We start from the raw sequence: 18,170 nt of genomic DNA on the forward strand, positions 1-18,170 counted from the left end.
TTTATCAGGCCTTGTTTTGGATTACAGCTATACAGCACACACATACGCAGAAAAAGGCGAAGGATACCTCGACATTAGCAGATCTCAAGATAACTGATTAGGTGTGGGAGAAAGAGACCGTTGCTGCAGTCTCATTATGATCCTCCACAGAAGAAAAGCTTCACCGCTTTCCCGTGGAAAACGCAGAGCTTTTCACTCCCACCAAACCCGGTATCAAGGTTGGCCAGAGTCAGCAAACACAATGCACGCAAAAATGTCAACACGAGATGCCGCCGCTGCACAATAGCTTGTCTTTTCTGTTTCCACATTCTAATTCAAGACATGTTCATTTCAACCTGACATTTCAATTTCAGATGCTTCTACAATTCAGTGCTTTGAATATGGATCTTGTCAGTACATGAGTACGCTCTGGTTGGAGACCACGACAGGCTGACAATTGCAAGAGTCATCCGGCAGAAATTCTGTACATATCTTACCCGAACCTCTAATACGCTGCGTTTCACGCCTCTTTCTACTCTGACTTTTGACAACAAAGCGCTGCTGTTACAAAAGTCATTTATGGAAAGCTACATCACTCAGCATGAAGGTTTATGGTACGCATGGGCACTTTATTCAAACAGCTGCACCACTAGGTTCAATGTGAGCATAAACACGTGAAAAACGCTCCCTGCTTCATTCAGTTTATATGTATCTTCTGTAATTTTGGCCAAACCAAACTGAAATATCATCGAGATATACCCTTCTTATGAAAAATCACATCCTGTACTTGTATCTCGCTCAAGTTTCTCGAGGTTTCGAAACAATCGGTACAACAAATGACTTCATTCTGCTCCGCTTGTCCAATGAGCAGCGCAGAGTAAATATGAAACCAGGTGCACCAGCGTGGCATCGGCCCAACGCCGAGCTATGTCGTTGGGCTGTTTCAGAACAAACTACACCCCCCAGTGTTGACTGTAATAAAGGAGCATATCACCCAGTGTGACAGTATGGCTGTTTAATGTGTTTTTAATAGGTTTTGGATGACAGTGGCGCTCTGTAGCTTGGAAGCACACAGTAAGCCGTTCAGACTGTGGCTTTGCAGGAATACTTGGTAGGATGAATTCATTGTTGGTTATGGTGTCTTGAAATGGGTCGATCGCTTGTCCTCCGGTGCTGTTGCTTGCAGCTTTTGCAATATCATCGACCCACAGAGCCGGAGACCCCCCCCTCCCCCCCCCGGATGCAGCAGCTCCAGACCCACTGTTTTAGTTATAGGCATTTTCCCTTTTTATTAACAGCACAGTTATATTACAATGCACCATCAGTTTTCGACTGTGTGCTCCCAAAACATGCAGCACCTAAATTATTACAGTGGATTATCACATTTCCAACAGTCTTTGAACATGCCAACAACACAATCTAATCTTAAAATAGGAAGATTCATCAAGGTAACTTTATTCTACATTTTGCAGTGGGCACTTGGAATAATGTAGATTACAGTTATACATAATAAAAGAAATACAATTGGTTTCTTTTTTATGATTTATGTTTTACTGCACAAGACATGATTGTGCTGCTTCCTTGGTGAAAATGTGACAGGAGTGAAAAGGCTGCCTGTGGTTTAGAGGGTTAACAACATAAAGTTAACCTCTGCCTGGGGTTGTCAAAACGTTCACATTAAAGCTCAGATTATCTGATGCTTTGTTAGGTGTTAGCAGCCCTGCTGACAGTTAACCTTAACCCTCTCTCTCTACGCGGCTCTGGGTATAACAGTCACATACTCTCATTTAAACTACAGGGCCATATTTCTCTGCTTTCTAAAGAGCTGCTCATCGAAGCTACTTCACACTCAACGCTGCTTTTCTTTTGGTCCTCAGCAATCCTCTGATCCACATACTGTGAAGTCAAACAACTGTTGAGAAAATGGAAGCACGGACAAACAGAGATCCCCTCCATTTTAGTTTGATGAGATAAAACACCAGCATTCATTCTTTAACTCGTAAATAATAAATATGTGTATATAGGAGCCTTGACTTTATAGATGCTGCATTGTCTTCGGCTCTGGGGTTGAGTTGATCTAAACCAGCTAAGATGAAATGAAGCAGAAATAGGCAAAGCTATCTATTGATCCTGCTGTCTGTGAGGTGAAACAAAAGTAGTCTTTAAATGAATGTAACCACATCGACGCAGGGAATAGATGTTATCTATCTTAATGACAAAGGGGAGTCCTTGGCTGAGGGGGAACCTCATCAAAGCCACACATGCATAACCTTGCAGCAGTGCTCAGAGAGCAGAAGAAAACGCACAACCTCACGTATGGATAAACATTTAAATTCAAATGTTCAAGTCAATAAGCAGCGTCCACACATGAGGAGAGGAATTCAACTCTGCTCGGGAAGGACGGAAATAAAACGGGATGTTTGTTTTAGCCGTCATTTTATTTTATCACATTTTGTTTTAAAATGCCTAATTTGTTCTCATTCAAATGTAAATCAGCAGCACCAATGGAATTATGGACCAAGCATCATGCAAAGACTTCAGGAGGCTACGCAGCTACAAAAACACCTCGAAGACAAAAGCACCGTGTCAGGACTCGCACTAGAATAGATGCAAATGAAAAAACGTGCCGATTCTCCAAAAATCAACAGCGGAAGAGGCCTCAATAAAAGCTGAACATACTTTAAGAAGTCACAGATAGCAGGCTAAAAACAGCAACAGAAACACTCGCGTTATGAACCCGGGGCCTGGTAAGAGGCCGGCGACAGCACTGAGGAGGAAAAGGAAGGGAAGGACGGCCGACCGGTGATGGCTGACCACGGCCGCGAGTGTCTAACAGGGGACGGAGGCGACAATACAGCAGTCAAGCCGGGAGATGAGCTGCACACACTGTTCAGTGAACTCTGAACTTGATATTACTGAAGACGCTGCCCTTTTTCAAATAAGCCCTGCGTCTCAGCGCCAGATGAAAACAAAAAGGAGACAGCGGCAGTAAACGGAGAATAGCTGCAGTGAATCACAGCGTGGTTTCAAACACACGCGTGCCTCTGCGCTCAGCCAGAGGCGTGTTGTTCCTCTGAAACGGTCTCCGGCACGTTCGACGCCGCATGGAGAAAACATGGCGGCAGCACGCAAAACAAATGTAAATACGCTGCGGCACAATCAAGCGAAATGTCACGTCATTACAAGGTGAATCATGTAGCATGTAATTTTCAGGTTTACACATGAGCTTATTTTCAGCTTCATTAACTTCTGTGCTGTTTATGTGTCTTGCCGACACACTGGTGACATGCAGAGCTGCTTCCCATCAAACAGCATGAAATGTCTTAAATCTCAATAAGTTTCAACTTTGAATGCTGTTATTGTTCCACTATCTGCAGGTTTTTGTGTCTAATTGTAGTAATCATCTACCTTTTCTTCATAACATTGCTACGGGAACTGAAGTCAGACATTTTGGCAGAAGCTCGGTAAAAATGGCCCATTTTTTTTGCAGGTAATCTCGTCTTTGAACGCTTGCTCTTTACGGACTCATGAAATCTGGATTAAGGGAAATGCATCAGTCTTTAATGTAGTCTTTTTGTGCCGAGTTCACTGTGGCACAAAGCGTGGAAGTCATCATTTCTTGCGATCTCCGAGTTCATCTTTAGTTTTAATGTGTTTCAGCTCAGCGCTGAATCTGAATCTTCCCCTTTTGTCTGCAGGGCTGAGCTTTTCTTCTGAGGACTGATGGACTTCCACTTTCTGTTTTCCTTTATGAAGGACAGATTTGCTCCAACATACAGTCACACATGACTACAGGGAGGTATTATGAAGGCTTCAGACGACAAGAGGGACTCTTAAACCACATCCTGCATCTCCGACACTCACAAAAGCACCAAATGGCCATTAAGAACAGACATGGCTGCATGAAATACAGCGAGGCAAAGCCGCTTTCAGGCTTGTGGTGTTTTCTGAGTTCTTTTGCTGAACCTCACTTAAACATCTATCTTGATATAAGGGATGTGGGCAAACCAGCCAAATGTTTCTCCACCATTAACAAACCTTTCAACAGCACTGTGTTCACCAGACAGAAACAGAAAAAAGCCATCATTTTTATTAGCCTACATCAGCGTGAACAGACTCAGAAATGCATCATGATGAATAGACGCTAGAAAAAGCTCTCAGACCTCCACCGAGGAGGCAGTCAGCGCTCAGAACAAAACCCACCGTTCAACGACAGATGAATGAATCTTCATCTCGACAAAAACTCCTCCTCAGGCTCCCAGTAAACAAACAGAAATACTTGAGGTTCAATGCAACATCTGGCCGATGAAAATAAACCCAAGTGGCACATCTAATAGACAAGCTCAGTGATTCTCCGCCTGCTGTAGTCCGGACAGCGCGCTGCCGCCAGCTCTAGTAAATGGCAGCCTGGGAGCTTGATGGCGGACCCACGGAGTACAGAGTGTGGAGATGAAGAATAATCTAATCTGCAAAAGGGGTGGACGATGAATTATGGACTTCCTGGCTCGTTGATTGGGGCTGTCGAGCTAAATGGCGATCGCTCTCAGCGTGGACCGGACCTCTTCAGCTGGTGTGTGATGTGAGATGTTCTCTGAATTCATTAATATTCTGCAGGCCGGATGGGAAGCTGAGGCGTGCCGGATGTGGCCCTAGAGCCAGAACGTTAAATGGGACTACAGTTCGTCTTAAATGACAAAAGTCTGGAGATAAAGACCATCAAGATTTCCCTACGAAGATTTGCTTCAACAAATGAACCGTCAACGCAGCACTGACACTCAAATGGATCCAAGAGGCAACAGGCAGGTCCACACACCTCACCTTCAGCCTGGCAGCTCATCTCATCTCCAAAGGAACATGAGGCCGAGCCGTGGACACGAACGTTCGCATCCCACTTAACAGCGTGAAGCTCCCTGTGTTGCCTTTGTTTCACATCAGCGTTGTCGTGTACTAGCATTAACGCTGGCGTCTCCCTCGTGAGACAATCAAATAAAGAAAAACCATCAATGCCGATGTCTAAATGCGCTCTTTCTGATTCACTTTCATCACGTTTTCTCACACGACACGGCGACAGATGCATGAACACGTTTGCATCTGCATGTCAAAACAATGCAGCACGTAAACAAACACCGAACCCCTACTTTAATCCAAAAGTCATTAAATATGTATTTGCTTTTGATTACTCATGAAATTAATTCATCAGGGAGAGCAGTGACAGGTGCTCGCTGTTGCTGACAAACTGCTGTGGCAGTTACTGATAACATGAGATACTTAAGTATTCTGCACTGTAGCCCTCCTATCTGTCTTTCTCTCCCTCGCTCTCTCCTCCTCCTAACGCTCCCCGCTCCCTCGTTCTGCCTCTCCGAGCTCAGCCCTCCTTTCTCCTTCAGTCAGGTGGGTTGAGAAATGATACCAGAACCAAAACATTTGTCACAGCAACAATCCACTGAAGCTAAATTACATCGAAAGGGATTGCGAGGAAGGAGTGGACAGCGAGAAAGGATGAGGGGACGGGGCACTTATGAAACAAAAGCACTTCAGAGGAAACAAAAGTGCTACCCATAGGTATGAGGTGGGAGCTCAGCGAGGGAGGGAGGGGAGGGGGGGTGAGTGTGTGGCATTGAACGGTGTATGGTGTGAATCTTGCCTTTGTGGCGATGCCCTTGAGTTAGCCAGTGAAGCAGTGAATGGCGCATTGTGGATGGGCAGTTATCTCCAAGGCTTCCCTTTCAGTGTTATTGGAAAACACATGACAGCAACGCTTGCTCTAATCGAACACAAGGCGACGAGGCTGTGGAGGCGAGGCCGACAGGCAAACCTGCAGGAGGCGAGCGTATGCAGCGGCAACATCTGCCCTCCGTGTCATCCTGTCAACGTCGGCGCATACAGGCGATGTCAGGACACCACAGCGCCGCCGTTCAGCACGCAGGCAACATGTATAAATGATACTCAGTGACTAAAGCAGAATCACTCTGTAGTATGTACATAAGCGCAGAGAGGCATCCAGAGCTGAGGGGGCTTTAATTGGTCGGTATCGACCCAATCACACGCCAATCCTTTCATTACTGTACTCCACTGTCCGCCAGCTTGCCAGTGCTGCAAAGCGGCTCTCCTCTCAGACAGGGCCTTCAGTATTTGGATCAAGCAGCTCGTGAAAAATGAAGTGTGAAAAATTTAGTAGACTGCAGCTGTTATTTTAATGTGCCAGATAGATATTTAATCAACACTGCATATATTTTGCTGTTAAACTCTTCTCATTATGTGCTCTATACCGAGCGTCTCTGGCACCAAAATTTACTTCAGGGTGAATTTAGGCCTCTCTTATCTCGCGTTTGGGTCGTACCTCATGTGCGCAGGGCAGCTGTGTCGTTTAGTTTAGCATTAGTGTCAGATGGGTCTCCGCAGACAGCCAATATTAGAGGACTCGGATTAGGACGGGGGCCAAAACAACCTGATCGGGACATCCCTAATAAGTGCCGACTCGATTACAATCCCCGAAATCACTGCGTCTCATTAGATAGAAGGAATTCTACAGTACAACAAAGGCAGACCGTGGTTGCAAAGTGGAGAGAGGACCTTGATTAATCTATATATAAGCACAAAGGAACTGAGCAAAAGAACATCAACAGACTTATAATGAAAGCATTGTTTTTTTATTGGAGACAGAAACAAAAGGATTCTGTTCCAGTCAATCCCGCCTCTCCTGGGAATATCATACACAGCACAAAAGCTTATCTATTGATCACATTTCAAAGTCTCAATATCCCACAGACAAAAAAAACAATAGCTATTTGATTACTGCTGTCGTTCTGTCCAATCCACACTCTCGTCGCACTTTATCAATGCAATGAGGTTGTGTTTGTTTACCTCAAAGCAACATTTCTTCTCTTCTGTGCACATAACATCCTCAATCATTTCTTTCTGCTTCCACTGTAGACAATATTTCCCATCCTTGTTTGGCTGCTGGTGAGCTTTGTTCCCTCTGAATGTGCAGAAGAAATGACGGGAAGAGGGGGCCGGTGCGTCGGATGGAGAAATGGGCTACCTTTGAATAATGCAGTAGTGAAACTGGGCAATATGACCGCTGTGCGATTTCCTACGGAACAGAAACAACTGTGGATAGCCGGCCCAGCTGTGCTCGTGAATTCATCTCATGTGAAATGTCAGTTAAATCAAAGCCGGAGCTTGAGAAAGAGTCTGGCAGTCATTTTTTTTGGGATAAATAAAACATGGCAGAGATGATTCTGTTGCCCTTTTATTCCCCTCTCGCTCTGCCTTTCTCTGTTTCTATCTTGAGGTCTTTTCCACTTACGCCACTGTTGAAACAGGATGCATTTTTAGCGGCTACATGTGCTGCAGCTCCCGGCCTCGGCCACTGAGGGCTTGTCAAATTTGATCAAATTTAATGTATGTTTCTACGTTTAAATGAAACGGTGCCTTGTGTTTGCTGCTGTGTTGCTGCACGACATCCTGGTTACAGAAAGGTTAGAGCGGCGGTTATAATACCTAAGCTGCTGTACACTTATCTCAGGTCAGTCCGCCATCTGTCATGGAGCGTGGACGCCTCCTGCTTTGCCTGTGGAGGCGGAGTGGTAGCTTGCTGCAGACTGACCACTTACACGGCTTTACAGTGTCGTCACGTCAGTATCGCATCACAGGGGTGCGCTTATTGATTTCACCCCAACAACCTTAGACAGACCGCTGGGACCTCACTGATGTTTCCAGCCAAGCAGTCTGTCCAATTAATTTTTCAGGCATCTCATTTTAAAGGATCAGGCTGGCATAATTCGATATTTTTCTTATGGTCAACAAATCCCATAAAGAGACCAAAGGCGTCCATCTTTCAGGGCTTTCTGACTTTCACAGCCCGTCTGAAAGGCCATTCACGAGATTACTGAAGAATTAAATCTTTAACTATGGGTCACAAATCTGCATTTAAAAATGCTGCCCCAAAAAGTGGGAGCTGCAGTAAATACAGTGCTTTTATTGAGGACTGTTTTCGGCTGTGAATTAAAACACATTTGGCGCCCTAATGTGTTTTTATGGTAGCAGGATGATGTGTGTGGGATGATTAATTGATCAGTTAAGCAACTATTTTTTGTATATATAAAACCATTAATCATTAAATTTTGAGGTTTTCAAATCCAAAATGCAAATTAGTTCTGTGCTGCAGCTGCTTAAATGATTTGCTCCTTTGTCTTAAGCAAAACTCAAGATTTTTAGGTTTTTGAGAGCTGGTTGGACAAAACAAGGTACTATCACCACCTTGGGCCTCAGGAAATTGTGATGGGCATTTTTCTAAATAGATAGCTATAGAACAAACAATCCTGATCTAAAGATGAACTGATGGGACCACAGTTTAGGACCACGTTTCATGCTTTGTGACTTTCTGTGCAACCTTTATTCTTCCACTGAACTAAGACCCACAGAGGAAACATCACGTAGTTTTGAGGTTAGCTTCAATTGAAATAACGTGTCACCTGATCATTTTCTGAATGAATAGCTCCTTTTCAACATGAACCATCCTCAAAAACGCTACTGTGATTTCCAGCGATGAGCAACTCGTGGAGAAAAGTTGCAGCTCTTCACACAGACGACTCGAGTCGTTCGGCCACGCTCACGTGACCGACTCCCCGAACATGTAAACATTTCTGAGCTGCGGCGCAGTTGCTCACTCTTTCACTGCCAACGCTGCTGCTTCACTGATGACGCCGCAAACACCTCGCAACGTTTCGTCAGCCCCACCTCGTCAGCCCCACCTCCTCCCTGAATCCACCTGCAGGCACTAATTCTAGGTTCCTCTTTTGGGGTGAGTTTGTTTCCGTCACTTCGTGTTCTCTCGGTGTGCTGATCTTTGAATCGTATGCTTGCAGGTGAGTGACAGGCTCCCGTCCATGCAAGAGCACATCTGAGAATGAAATTACTGCCTGTGGACGTCTATATGAGCATGAGGTTTGAGAACTGGGTTTTTATTTCGACCACACTCCATAATTTAGCCTTGCCTGCATGTTTTACATTATTTAGTCTTTTTTTTGTAGAGTCTGCCTTTTCCATTTCATCTCATCTCATTTCTGCATAAAGTATTTGACTGTTGACATCCATATTATTGCACAACATAAATATTTATTTTACAGCCTGGCAGAAAGCCACCGCAAGAGCAGGCCCCACTTTAAAACATGGCAGATGTGTGACAACAACATATACCTTTTCAGCTCGTGAAGACGACATAATGCACACGCCAGGCAACTGCTTTTCCTGCCAAGCATAGGTCACCCCTTTTCATGTATCATGCAGTGTTTTGCATCAAAATGTAAACACAGTGGAGAAGTTGGTCATGTAAATACAATGCACAGCATGTTTTGAAAGGCTGTACTCAAAAAGAATGGCAAGGAACCTGCTCTCTACATACAAAGTTGCCCTGAAGATACATATGCTTAATCTAATATTTATGTTATGCAAATTTCCAAGTTGAAGCTAATTTCAAAACTTGGGATGCAAAAATGAAAACCTTGGGGCTAGTTAACTAATTGACTTGCAAATGCTCTTTGTTACAGGACCATGCGAGCTAAATGGGTGTCAATAGGTCAGGACAGTTTCACCAGAGGAAAAAGAAAAGATTCCTGATGATCCATTCCTCACCGAACGGTTTTCAGACAAAGCATAACAACCCAGGCTTCTCTCAGGCTAAGATCAGAGGACAGCTGTGAGATAAACAAATCACAAATCTGTGCGTTATCACCAAGAAAACGCTGGGACTTTACAGCACTGCCACCTTTTGACAGAACTGCTGGTTGAATATCCTCCATAGGACAACCCAGCCTGTATAGCTGCTGGCTCAACTCGCCTTTAATTGCTATCAAATGTCTGCACATGCCTGAGAAACTGAAATCAAAAGCATCCACAGCTTTCAAAGCAACCAGTAATCATTTAGGAGCTGACCACACGCAGTCAGCTGCATAGCCAGCCTCAGGAGCACACTGAACAACAGCGCAGGCTAAATAACTGAGCAAAAAAAGGATCCACAGGGAACCAACATCTCCAGTTTGACTGAGATTTTGTCCACAGCTTCTCAATGAACTGATTCATGTGATTAATGAGACGATCCTCCAGCAACTGTCCACATGAGGAGGCTTTGGCAGGTAAAAATGTGAAAAGAAATGAATTGTTCTTACACAGCAGGTTGTGGTTAAGATATGCTCTGCCTTTCATTACAGTTCAAACATGGCAAAGGGCATCAGAGGGACGTTATCTGAGAGTGATGACTGTTAACTGAACAAACGCTCTCCAAGCTGATTTCTAATGAGCTTAATTACAATGAACGAAAGTGGACTCAGTTTGAGCCTTTAAAAACCTCAAATCTTGTGCAGGTTTTACAAATAAATAAATAAATAAATAAAAAACATGCCCAAACACTGCTCAGCCAGCGCGCGGCGCATCACCAATAAGAACTTACCATCAAATAAATGCAAAATGTCTTACTTTTTACGCACACACGCACGCACACTGTTCACACCACTTTCCAGAGCCCAACGCAGCTAAACCACAGCAGCCTGCCGAGGCTCACACATCCTTCCTCACGAGTTTATTCTGGAGGGCTGAGACCCCCCGCCATGTGGTCAGAGCGGCCAGGTCATCACAGAGTGTCTGCCCCGCGCTTACCTCTCGCTGACGCGGCCGGCACATGCGAACCAAGAAGCACGAGGATGCCAAAACTCAGGTAGCATCCTCCCGAAAACTGTCCCATCACTGCTCTGCTGGGTTCCCTCCCCGTCGGCTCTGGGGGCACCGGCCGCGGGTCTCGAACATTTGTCGTCTGCTCGAGGCGCCTCCAAACACGTTTCCGTGGCCCCCCGGCGAACGCTCTGTCCAGGTGCGGGGGCCGGTTAGTGTCCGCCAGGAGAGCCGTCACCTCACGGAATCGCAGTGCGGAGGGAGGAGATGGAAAGTAGTGCGGAGCTTTCAGCGGTCGGCACTCTTCTGCGCGAGAGTGGAAGAAAAGAGCGCGCGCGAGCCAACAGCTTTTGGGAGGGAGAGAGAGAGAGAGAGAGGAGGAGGAGGAGGAGGAGGAGGATGAGAGAGAGAGAGAGAGAGAGAGAGAGAGAGAGAGAGAGAGAGAGAGAGAGAGAGAGAGAGAGAGAGAGAGAGAGAGAGATGTCCAAACCCCCGTGGACCTGTTGAGACATCACAAAAGGTGTGTGTGTTCACGTGCGCTCGCGCTGGTGCTTGTGCGCGCGCCTGTGATGATCAGATGAAAGAAAACAGTGTCTTTCAATTATCTCCCCCCTCTCTCCCCCTTTGTCTCTCGCGCTCAGCTACACGGAAGCGTGCTCTCTGGACACCGGCGCGGTCACTGAAATCGACACCGTTGCCTCGCAGCTCTCGCCAGCAGTTGTTTGGAAAATTACGTTTTTACTAATTAATGCCTATCTTCAGCCTACGAGCATATGGCCTCTGATTGGTGTCCAATTGCCAATTAAGCAGTCAGTAGCTCAGTTAAATCAGGCTTCTTCTTTCCAAATGTCCCCTTTCCAAATGATTTAATTCATCTTAGCGGTTATATTTGAGTGATCAGCTTCACATTTTGTCCTGCAGGAAGCAGGGATGGAAAAGTAGCAACATCAATTAAAATGAAGTGAAACTAGAGAAATATTACCAGCAAGTATTTTCAGAAAAGACTTTCAGACTGTTATCAGCTATTGAATATATTGAATTTTAAAATTACAAAAGTGCACGAGTAGCCTGTATAGTAATATAGTATAGTACATGTATGGAGAGGGGTGGAAGAAGTATTTAGAAATTTTAAAGTAAAAGTAGCAGTAAAAAGTAAAACTCTTGAATTCAAAACTATTGCAGTATATCTTGTTGTTATATCTTATCGCATAATTATCAATATTTTAGCTGATTCTAGCTTGTTTTCTCTGTAAATCATATTTTATTATTCTCATCCTATTAGCATTTAAAATCTGAATTTTACTTGAGTTTGTGAGGGTGTCAGGTGAATATGGAGTAAACCTGCAAGTATAAAATAATACAAATACCTCAGTAAAGTACCTCCAGCATTAGCTGCTGTGCACTGAGGATAATGTGATGAATCACTGTTATCAGCTGCTACTGCAACGTACAGAGATAATACATCTTCTAGTAATGTTACTCAGAGCGTTGAAGTTTCCACTGAATCATTTTCACACTCGCTGATCAGCAGGAAACCGTCAGCTATCCTTTTCACAATGTGTCTGTATTTGTTTTGTATGTAAATCACTGCAGGTTGACCTTCTCTGACATAATTACCCTATTGACCAGGAATTCAGTGGTTCATTTCCCAGAGTTCTTGCCCGAGGTCAGCCTGTCAGGCAAGGTTAACTACCTGATAATATTTCTAAAGGGAGCCGTAAAGTGTGCATTAAATATTTGGGCTGGCCTTAAGGCTATCGAGCTACCTGACGGACCGTGAACAACACAGAGACGCTGGGAATGTTCTCCTTCTGCTGAACAGTCTCTTTTATTATTTCAGAAACATCAAAAGTTGCACAATGACATGTTTACTTGCGAGCGCACTGTAAACTCTAACCCTTCCCCATGTTGAACTGACTGATCGCTGCCTGAGACGGCAGACGCTGCAGGTTTTGTGACAGCAGAAAAAACATCCCTAACTTGTCTTTCATGTGTGTTTGTGTGATAAAAAGCACAGGCTGTTGACTGACAGTGAAATAAGAGTCAGTAAACGCCCCTTGGCTGCTCTATAGTGCCTCATATTGTCCCTAAAATGCTCTTTAATGCAAATTAGAATATGATGTTGTGGGTCATATCAGTGTGGCACCATTAGAAACAGCAGCTTCTGCTATGGGATAGAACAGTTCCTGGTTCAGATAAGTGTCATTGAACCCCAAAACAATAAAAACCTCATCACAAAATAAATAAAAAAAAATCCTTTTCCGTGGAGATAAGATGAAAGCATGTTTTCAAGCTTTTGTTTGCTTCATGTGCACAAAGCAGGCAGGTCACGTTTGACTGTGGTGGGTTTTTATTTCTAAATCCAAGACATCTTAATTTTTAGTCACAATTCAGCGCAGGAGTGGAGAAGATCCTGGTCTTAATTAAGGCTTTTCTTATGAAAATGTGTCACCAACCCTACATATTTTACAGTTCTGCAAATGCAGTGACAAATAAATGACTGAAAACATGCGTTGCACAGAAAATAACCACTGCAGGACATGTTTTTTGGCAGAGGAAGCTAGCAAGGTTTGCACCTTCGAACATAAATAAGATGCAGGAAAATATCCTGCAAATACGTGTTAATGTAAACAAACAAACATGTTTACCTACAGATGCATTCCAACAGTGTTTCTATTAGGAGATGGCAGGAGATGTCACAGTGTTCACTGCTGCCTGTGTGCAGTGCCTGCGTGGAAATTCTCTGCTGGAAATGTGCAAAACAAGCAGTTTCGTGCTTTTTACCACATGAAGCATTTAAAAGAACAAGGCAAAAAGTTCATCGCCACCGAGCTGCTGCGGCATCGGCGCGCGGCAGCCCTGAGTGACAAGTACAAATAACTCCCCTTATTGTCGTCTGTATGCTGAGCTCAGTGTGCATCATGGAGCTCCTTGGAGTTCCCTCGCTGTGTGTTGCAAGTGTGTGTATGTTTGTCAGAGCGTTTGCAGTCTTCTCACAGCTCTCGCACGGCCCCCGCCGAGGAACAGTAGATGTCACTCATTTACCCGCTCGACCGAATCTGTCTCTCAAAGAGGACTCGCCTCTGAGAGCGATGTTGTTTTTAATAAGCAACGTTTTGCTGAGTTGGCGTGTCATCTGCAGCGTCACCCTCACGCTTCACAACCACACTGATGCATTTAAGTCAGACTTGAGACTCTTTTATTTTCCAAAAAGCTTCCACTGCAGCAGGTCAAGGTTTCAGGTGCCTTGTGGAGTGTTTGGCCTCCAGCGGTGCTGCAAAGCAACGTTTTAATCCTTTATTGAAGTGCCTCGCTCTGTTTTCAATTGTCGAACTTCCTCGGCATTTGTTTCTTTGTGCCTTTGCTCCATAAATACAAAAGAAAATGAATAAATGCATTTTCCAAAATGTCACACTTTCCTTGAACCGTGTTTATTTGCCATGACTTGTGGAGCTATTGCAGAAAGTGAGTTTTTAAAAGCAGTGGATGTTAAAAAAATATACAGTATACTGGGGTTTTGCTGACTTGTCCCATATATTTATATATTTTGCCAATAGGACTGCCATGGGCACATGCTGCACTGTATGCATGTGTATGCAGACGAAAGCCAGTGTTAGCAGTCGGTGGTAGTGCTGTAAAACCTATGTCAATATAAGAGGAAGAGAAGACGGCTGCTGCTTTGCAATCTTTTATGAGGTAAGAACCACATTCCACCTGGTTTTAGGGCTTATGGATACACAGTGTTTTGTCGAGTAAGGCTGAATACAAATGTGCAAGGAAACTCCTCAAGGTACCTTTGAGTGCATCGCTTGAAATGTAGTTAAGAGATGATAGACAGTTACTCATTGACCCTCCGTTCCAGCTAATGTGGAGTTTTGAAGCAGAAACCTCCCCCAGTCGTAAGCCCACAAGTCCAGCGTTCCCAGGGCTCAGCATTATCGCAATTCCTGTCCAATATATGACGTGTGTGTGTGCAGATACTGAATTAATTGGCTTCACGTTTCAACTCACCATTGTTTTTTGTTGTGTAGGAGCTATAAGGATGCGGATAGCCAAAAGGTGCAATTATGCTATGAAAGACAAGAAGGAAAATCAATGTATTGGGTGTTTTTTTCCACCTAATTCAATAGCACAGTGCTCACTATTCATATATCAGTCACTGCGATCAATAATGGAGAGCTTAGACAAAAGCGTCGCATTATTTATTGAATGAATCACTCACATACTGCATGATTACGCAAAGAAAACCTTGTACGTATGAATATCTCCCGCAGCATGTAGCATTTTCATTGGTTTTTAGTTGAACACAAGGCAGAATTATTGAGTGTTTCATACATTTAAAGCCAGAGGAAAAAAGGCACATCTTCAATGCATAGACATGCTAACAACACATTACAAACACGCAGGTCTAAAACGACTGGAGATCAAGTCAAGACACAAAGTTGCATGATATCTCTTCTTCTGCGTTTCTGTGCAAAACCTTGCCGTGGGCGTTGTGACTCAACTGCAGAGGAGCCCGAGCTTTCTGTCGAGAAAAGCAAACGTGCAGCAATCGATTCAAAATTAGATAAGCGCCTGACGTCTTTGTGTCGAGGCGCAGGCAGCGGTGTGTACGCACGCTGCAAGCTCATTTGGGCACGAACAAGGCAAGGAACGGCCACCTCAGGTGTAGTCGGGAAAGGGAGTTATAAGGAGGTACGCATTAACAGGAGATGTGGTGGGGAGAAGGTCAGTGAAATGAGGTCTTTTCATCTCTTGTAAAAGCATTGCACCTCCCACCAGGCCGTAATGGCAGCCATATAATGGAAAAGAGAGTCGACACCAGCTTGTAGATCATGCTCTTGTGTGGGAGGTGTTAAGCCACCCCATGCATAAATATATGACACCATAATACATGGCCCCGAATGCGCATATACAGCACCCAAAATTTGTTGCCAGGGCAGATTTTGTTCCTGTTGAGGCCTCATTCCCGTTTCTTTAAAAGCTGCCTGAAGATGCCGAACCACACAACAAGCACATGGAAACTGTTTGATCTGCTGGTTAATGCTTAACTGAATACATTTGCATTCAAGTGGACTGATTGATCGATTCGTGTGAACTGGCAGCTCTCCATATCATCCCCTTTTCATGGCTGAAATACTAAAATTTGCACAACTGTATCTTTTTGATCTAAACTTAAATATCTGAAAGACTTCAGCGACGTCTCCTGTAAGACCAGTGGCTCTCATTCACATTTCATCATCGATACGCTACCTGATTGTTTCTGTTTTAGAGGCCTGCATTTTGATGGCGTACGCATGCATCAGTCACACCTGATGATTCATCTTTAAGTCATGTGATCATTGCCAGGTTTGGATCCAGGTTTTGGATCTCTACAGCTGAGGACAGTCTCATTTCTGGAGGTCTGAACTCTGCTAGCTCTTGTTTGAGCTTTTGAGACAAAAAACCCTGTTTGTCCCACAGTCAGCTCCCTCCATCATTCCCTATTCATGGCAACATGCTGAGCTTCACCCAACTTAAGTTAATCTTGGATAGCATGCCAATCAGTTCTACGCCAAATACTTTCTGGTCTTCCAGGTTTTCTTTTGCCTCGGCACAAATGCAAAATTGCATGATCTGCCTCCAGTCGAAGCACACGCGCGCACACACACACACACACACACACACACACACACACACACACACACACACACACACACACACACACACACACACACACACACACATCCATGGCAGATGCCTCAGTGCATTTTCAGTGGTTGTTTTATCTGTATAAATCTAAAGTTGTGATCTTGTTGTCCACATGATGTCTTATAACCTTTGTCATCGCAACCTCCCACCTTTTTCTCAAGTTGCCAGCTAGCGCAGAGATGGAGGGGAAGTCCAACAATGCATCTATCAAACTGAATAAATCTAGTAAAATGGCTCTAACACCTTCTCAGGCATCCATTATCTCTGTCTTCTTGATGTTTATGTGCAACTGAGAAGTGAGTTCAAACCCAGGATAGTCGTCTGTGTGTAAATGCACGCACAAGAAAAATGTTAACCGCTCTTATTCATATCCATAATACTGTTTGCATTCCACTCAGTTCAGCAAGGTCATGTCATGTTCACTATAAGGGGAACGCATGCTCGCTGCCTCTTACGATCACAATGGCCGTGCTCTGTTTGGCCTTGCATGGTGAGAGTGGCAGCAGATATTGTGAAGGATCTCTGTGATGGTCAGGCGTGTACTTGTAAAACTTCTTTGAAAATATCTCAAAAAGTTTCGCTGACAATGACAAGGGCGTTAAAATACCTTTTCTAATCTCCACTGCTTGCCACACATTTGCATTCATGCCGTGCGTTTAAAGGGTGTGGAGACCCCGCATGTGTAGCCCAACCTGGCACAGGTCTGAGCAGCACAAAGGATGTCTTTGCAATCCTGCTGCAAAACCCCAGAAGTCCTTTAAGCTATTCAATTTGATAGCCTTAAATGAACAAAACACTGCTTTAACACACAGATAAAATATGTCATGACTGGTACTAGTTTTTGCAAGTGGGTTATTACCACAGCTAGTATAAATATTCTGTCACAATAAAACAGGTCTGACATTTCTGTGTATGCTAAAGCACAGGAGGGAGGGAGAGTGGTCCTATTTTGATGAGGCAGCAAACACACAGAGAGCACAGCAGGTTATCTGTGACCGCTGTGTCCTTACAAACACAAAGCGATTATGCTGAAGACGTGATAGAAACATTTAACCAACATGTCCTTGCTTCTCTCTGAGGTGTTCTGCCGGCCTTCAGGCAAAAGCAGTTGAACAAAATAATAGAAAGAACATTACGCAGAGGCATTGCGTGGGAGGTTTTACTGTAAAGCAGTTTTTGTTTTTCTTGTGTGGTAAATAAACTCTTGAGTGCAAACCAGCTCAATCTTTCAACACTAATGGAAATTATACAACACTCAAGACCGAACAAAAGATTCGCTTATTTACTGTTTTTCCAGAGACAGTTCGGTGAAAACACAGCTGCTGAAGTGTCCACGCGGACAAAGACAGAAACAATTCAACACGAATCATTACTTTCATTTTGTTCTATGTTCTGTTCTTTTCCACGTTCTGTGTCCCTGATTCAAAACTGTCTTTAAATGTGTTAAAACAGTTAGAAGGAGCACAGCACCAACCGGGAAAACAACCACATGATGATCAGTTTTAATAGTTTCAGCTTTGTTTCGGAGAAATAACGTTTTGTCCTTCGAGCTGGCGTAAAGTAAATCCCTTTCAGCTGCAGATTGGAGAGGCAGCTCTCCAACTTCTTCTTTTCTCCTGCAGTAATGTAACATTTCTTGATAAAATGCACTTCAGGAGTCGTAGTTAGCTTCTACCCAGAAGTGGTTACGGGGTTTAGGTATTTTAAACTTTTTGTTAAAGAAGCAGATATTCTCTAAAGCACTTGTTAAACTTCTGTGCTACTGATTGAACCGAGAGGGTTTCACGTCTGTCCGAGGGCTCTGACTGTCAGTTGCAATAAATCATCTTTGG

At 44.1% G+C, this 18,170-nt stretch overlaps 1 protein-coding gene across 1 annotated transcript in view; it reads right to left on the reverse strand.

Moving 5' to 3' along the window:
• The window catches only part of LOC139348658 (netrin receptor UNC5D-like), a 144,273-nt gene extending 133,340 nt beyond the window's left edge, over window positions 1–10,933 (reverse strand). Inside the window, exon 1 of the mRNA XM_070988927.1 lies at window positions 10,636–10,933. Within this exon, the coding sequence (XP_070845028.1) occupies window positions 10,636–10,720 (85 nt within the window). The 5' untranslated portion in view covers window positions 10,721–10,933. The remainder of the gene's footprint in view (window positions 1–10,635) is intronic.
• Between the last annotated feature and the right edge of the window lie 7,237 nt (window positions 10,934–18,170).

Source organism: Chaetodon trifascialis, chromosome 20, assembly GCF_039877785.1.
Source record: "Chaetodon trifascialis isolate fChaTrf1 chromosome 20, fChaTrf1.hap1, whole genome shotgun sequence".
Lineage (NCBI taxonomy): Eukaryota > Metazoa > Chordata > Actinopteri > Chaetodontiformes > Chaetodontidae > Chaetodon > Chaetodon trifascialis.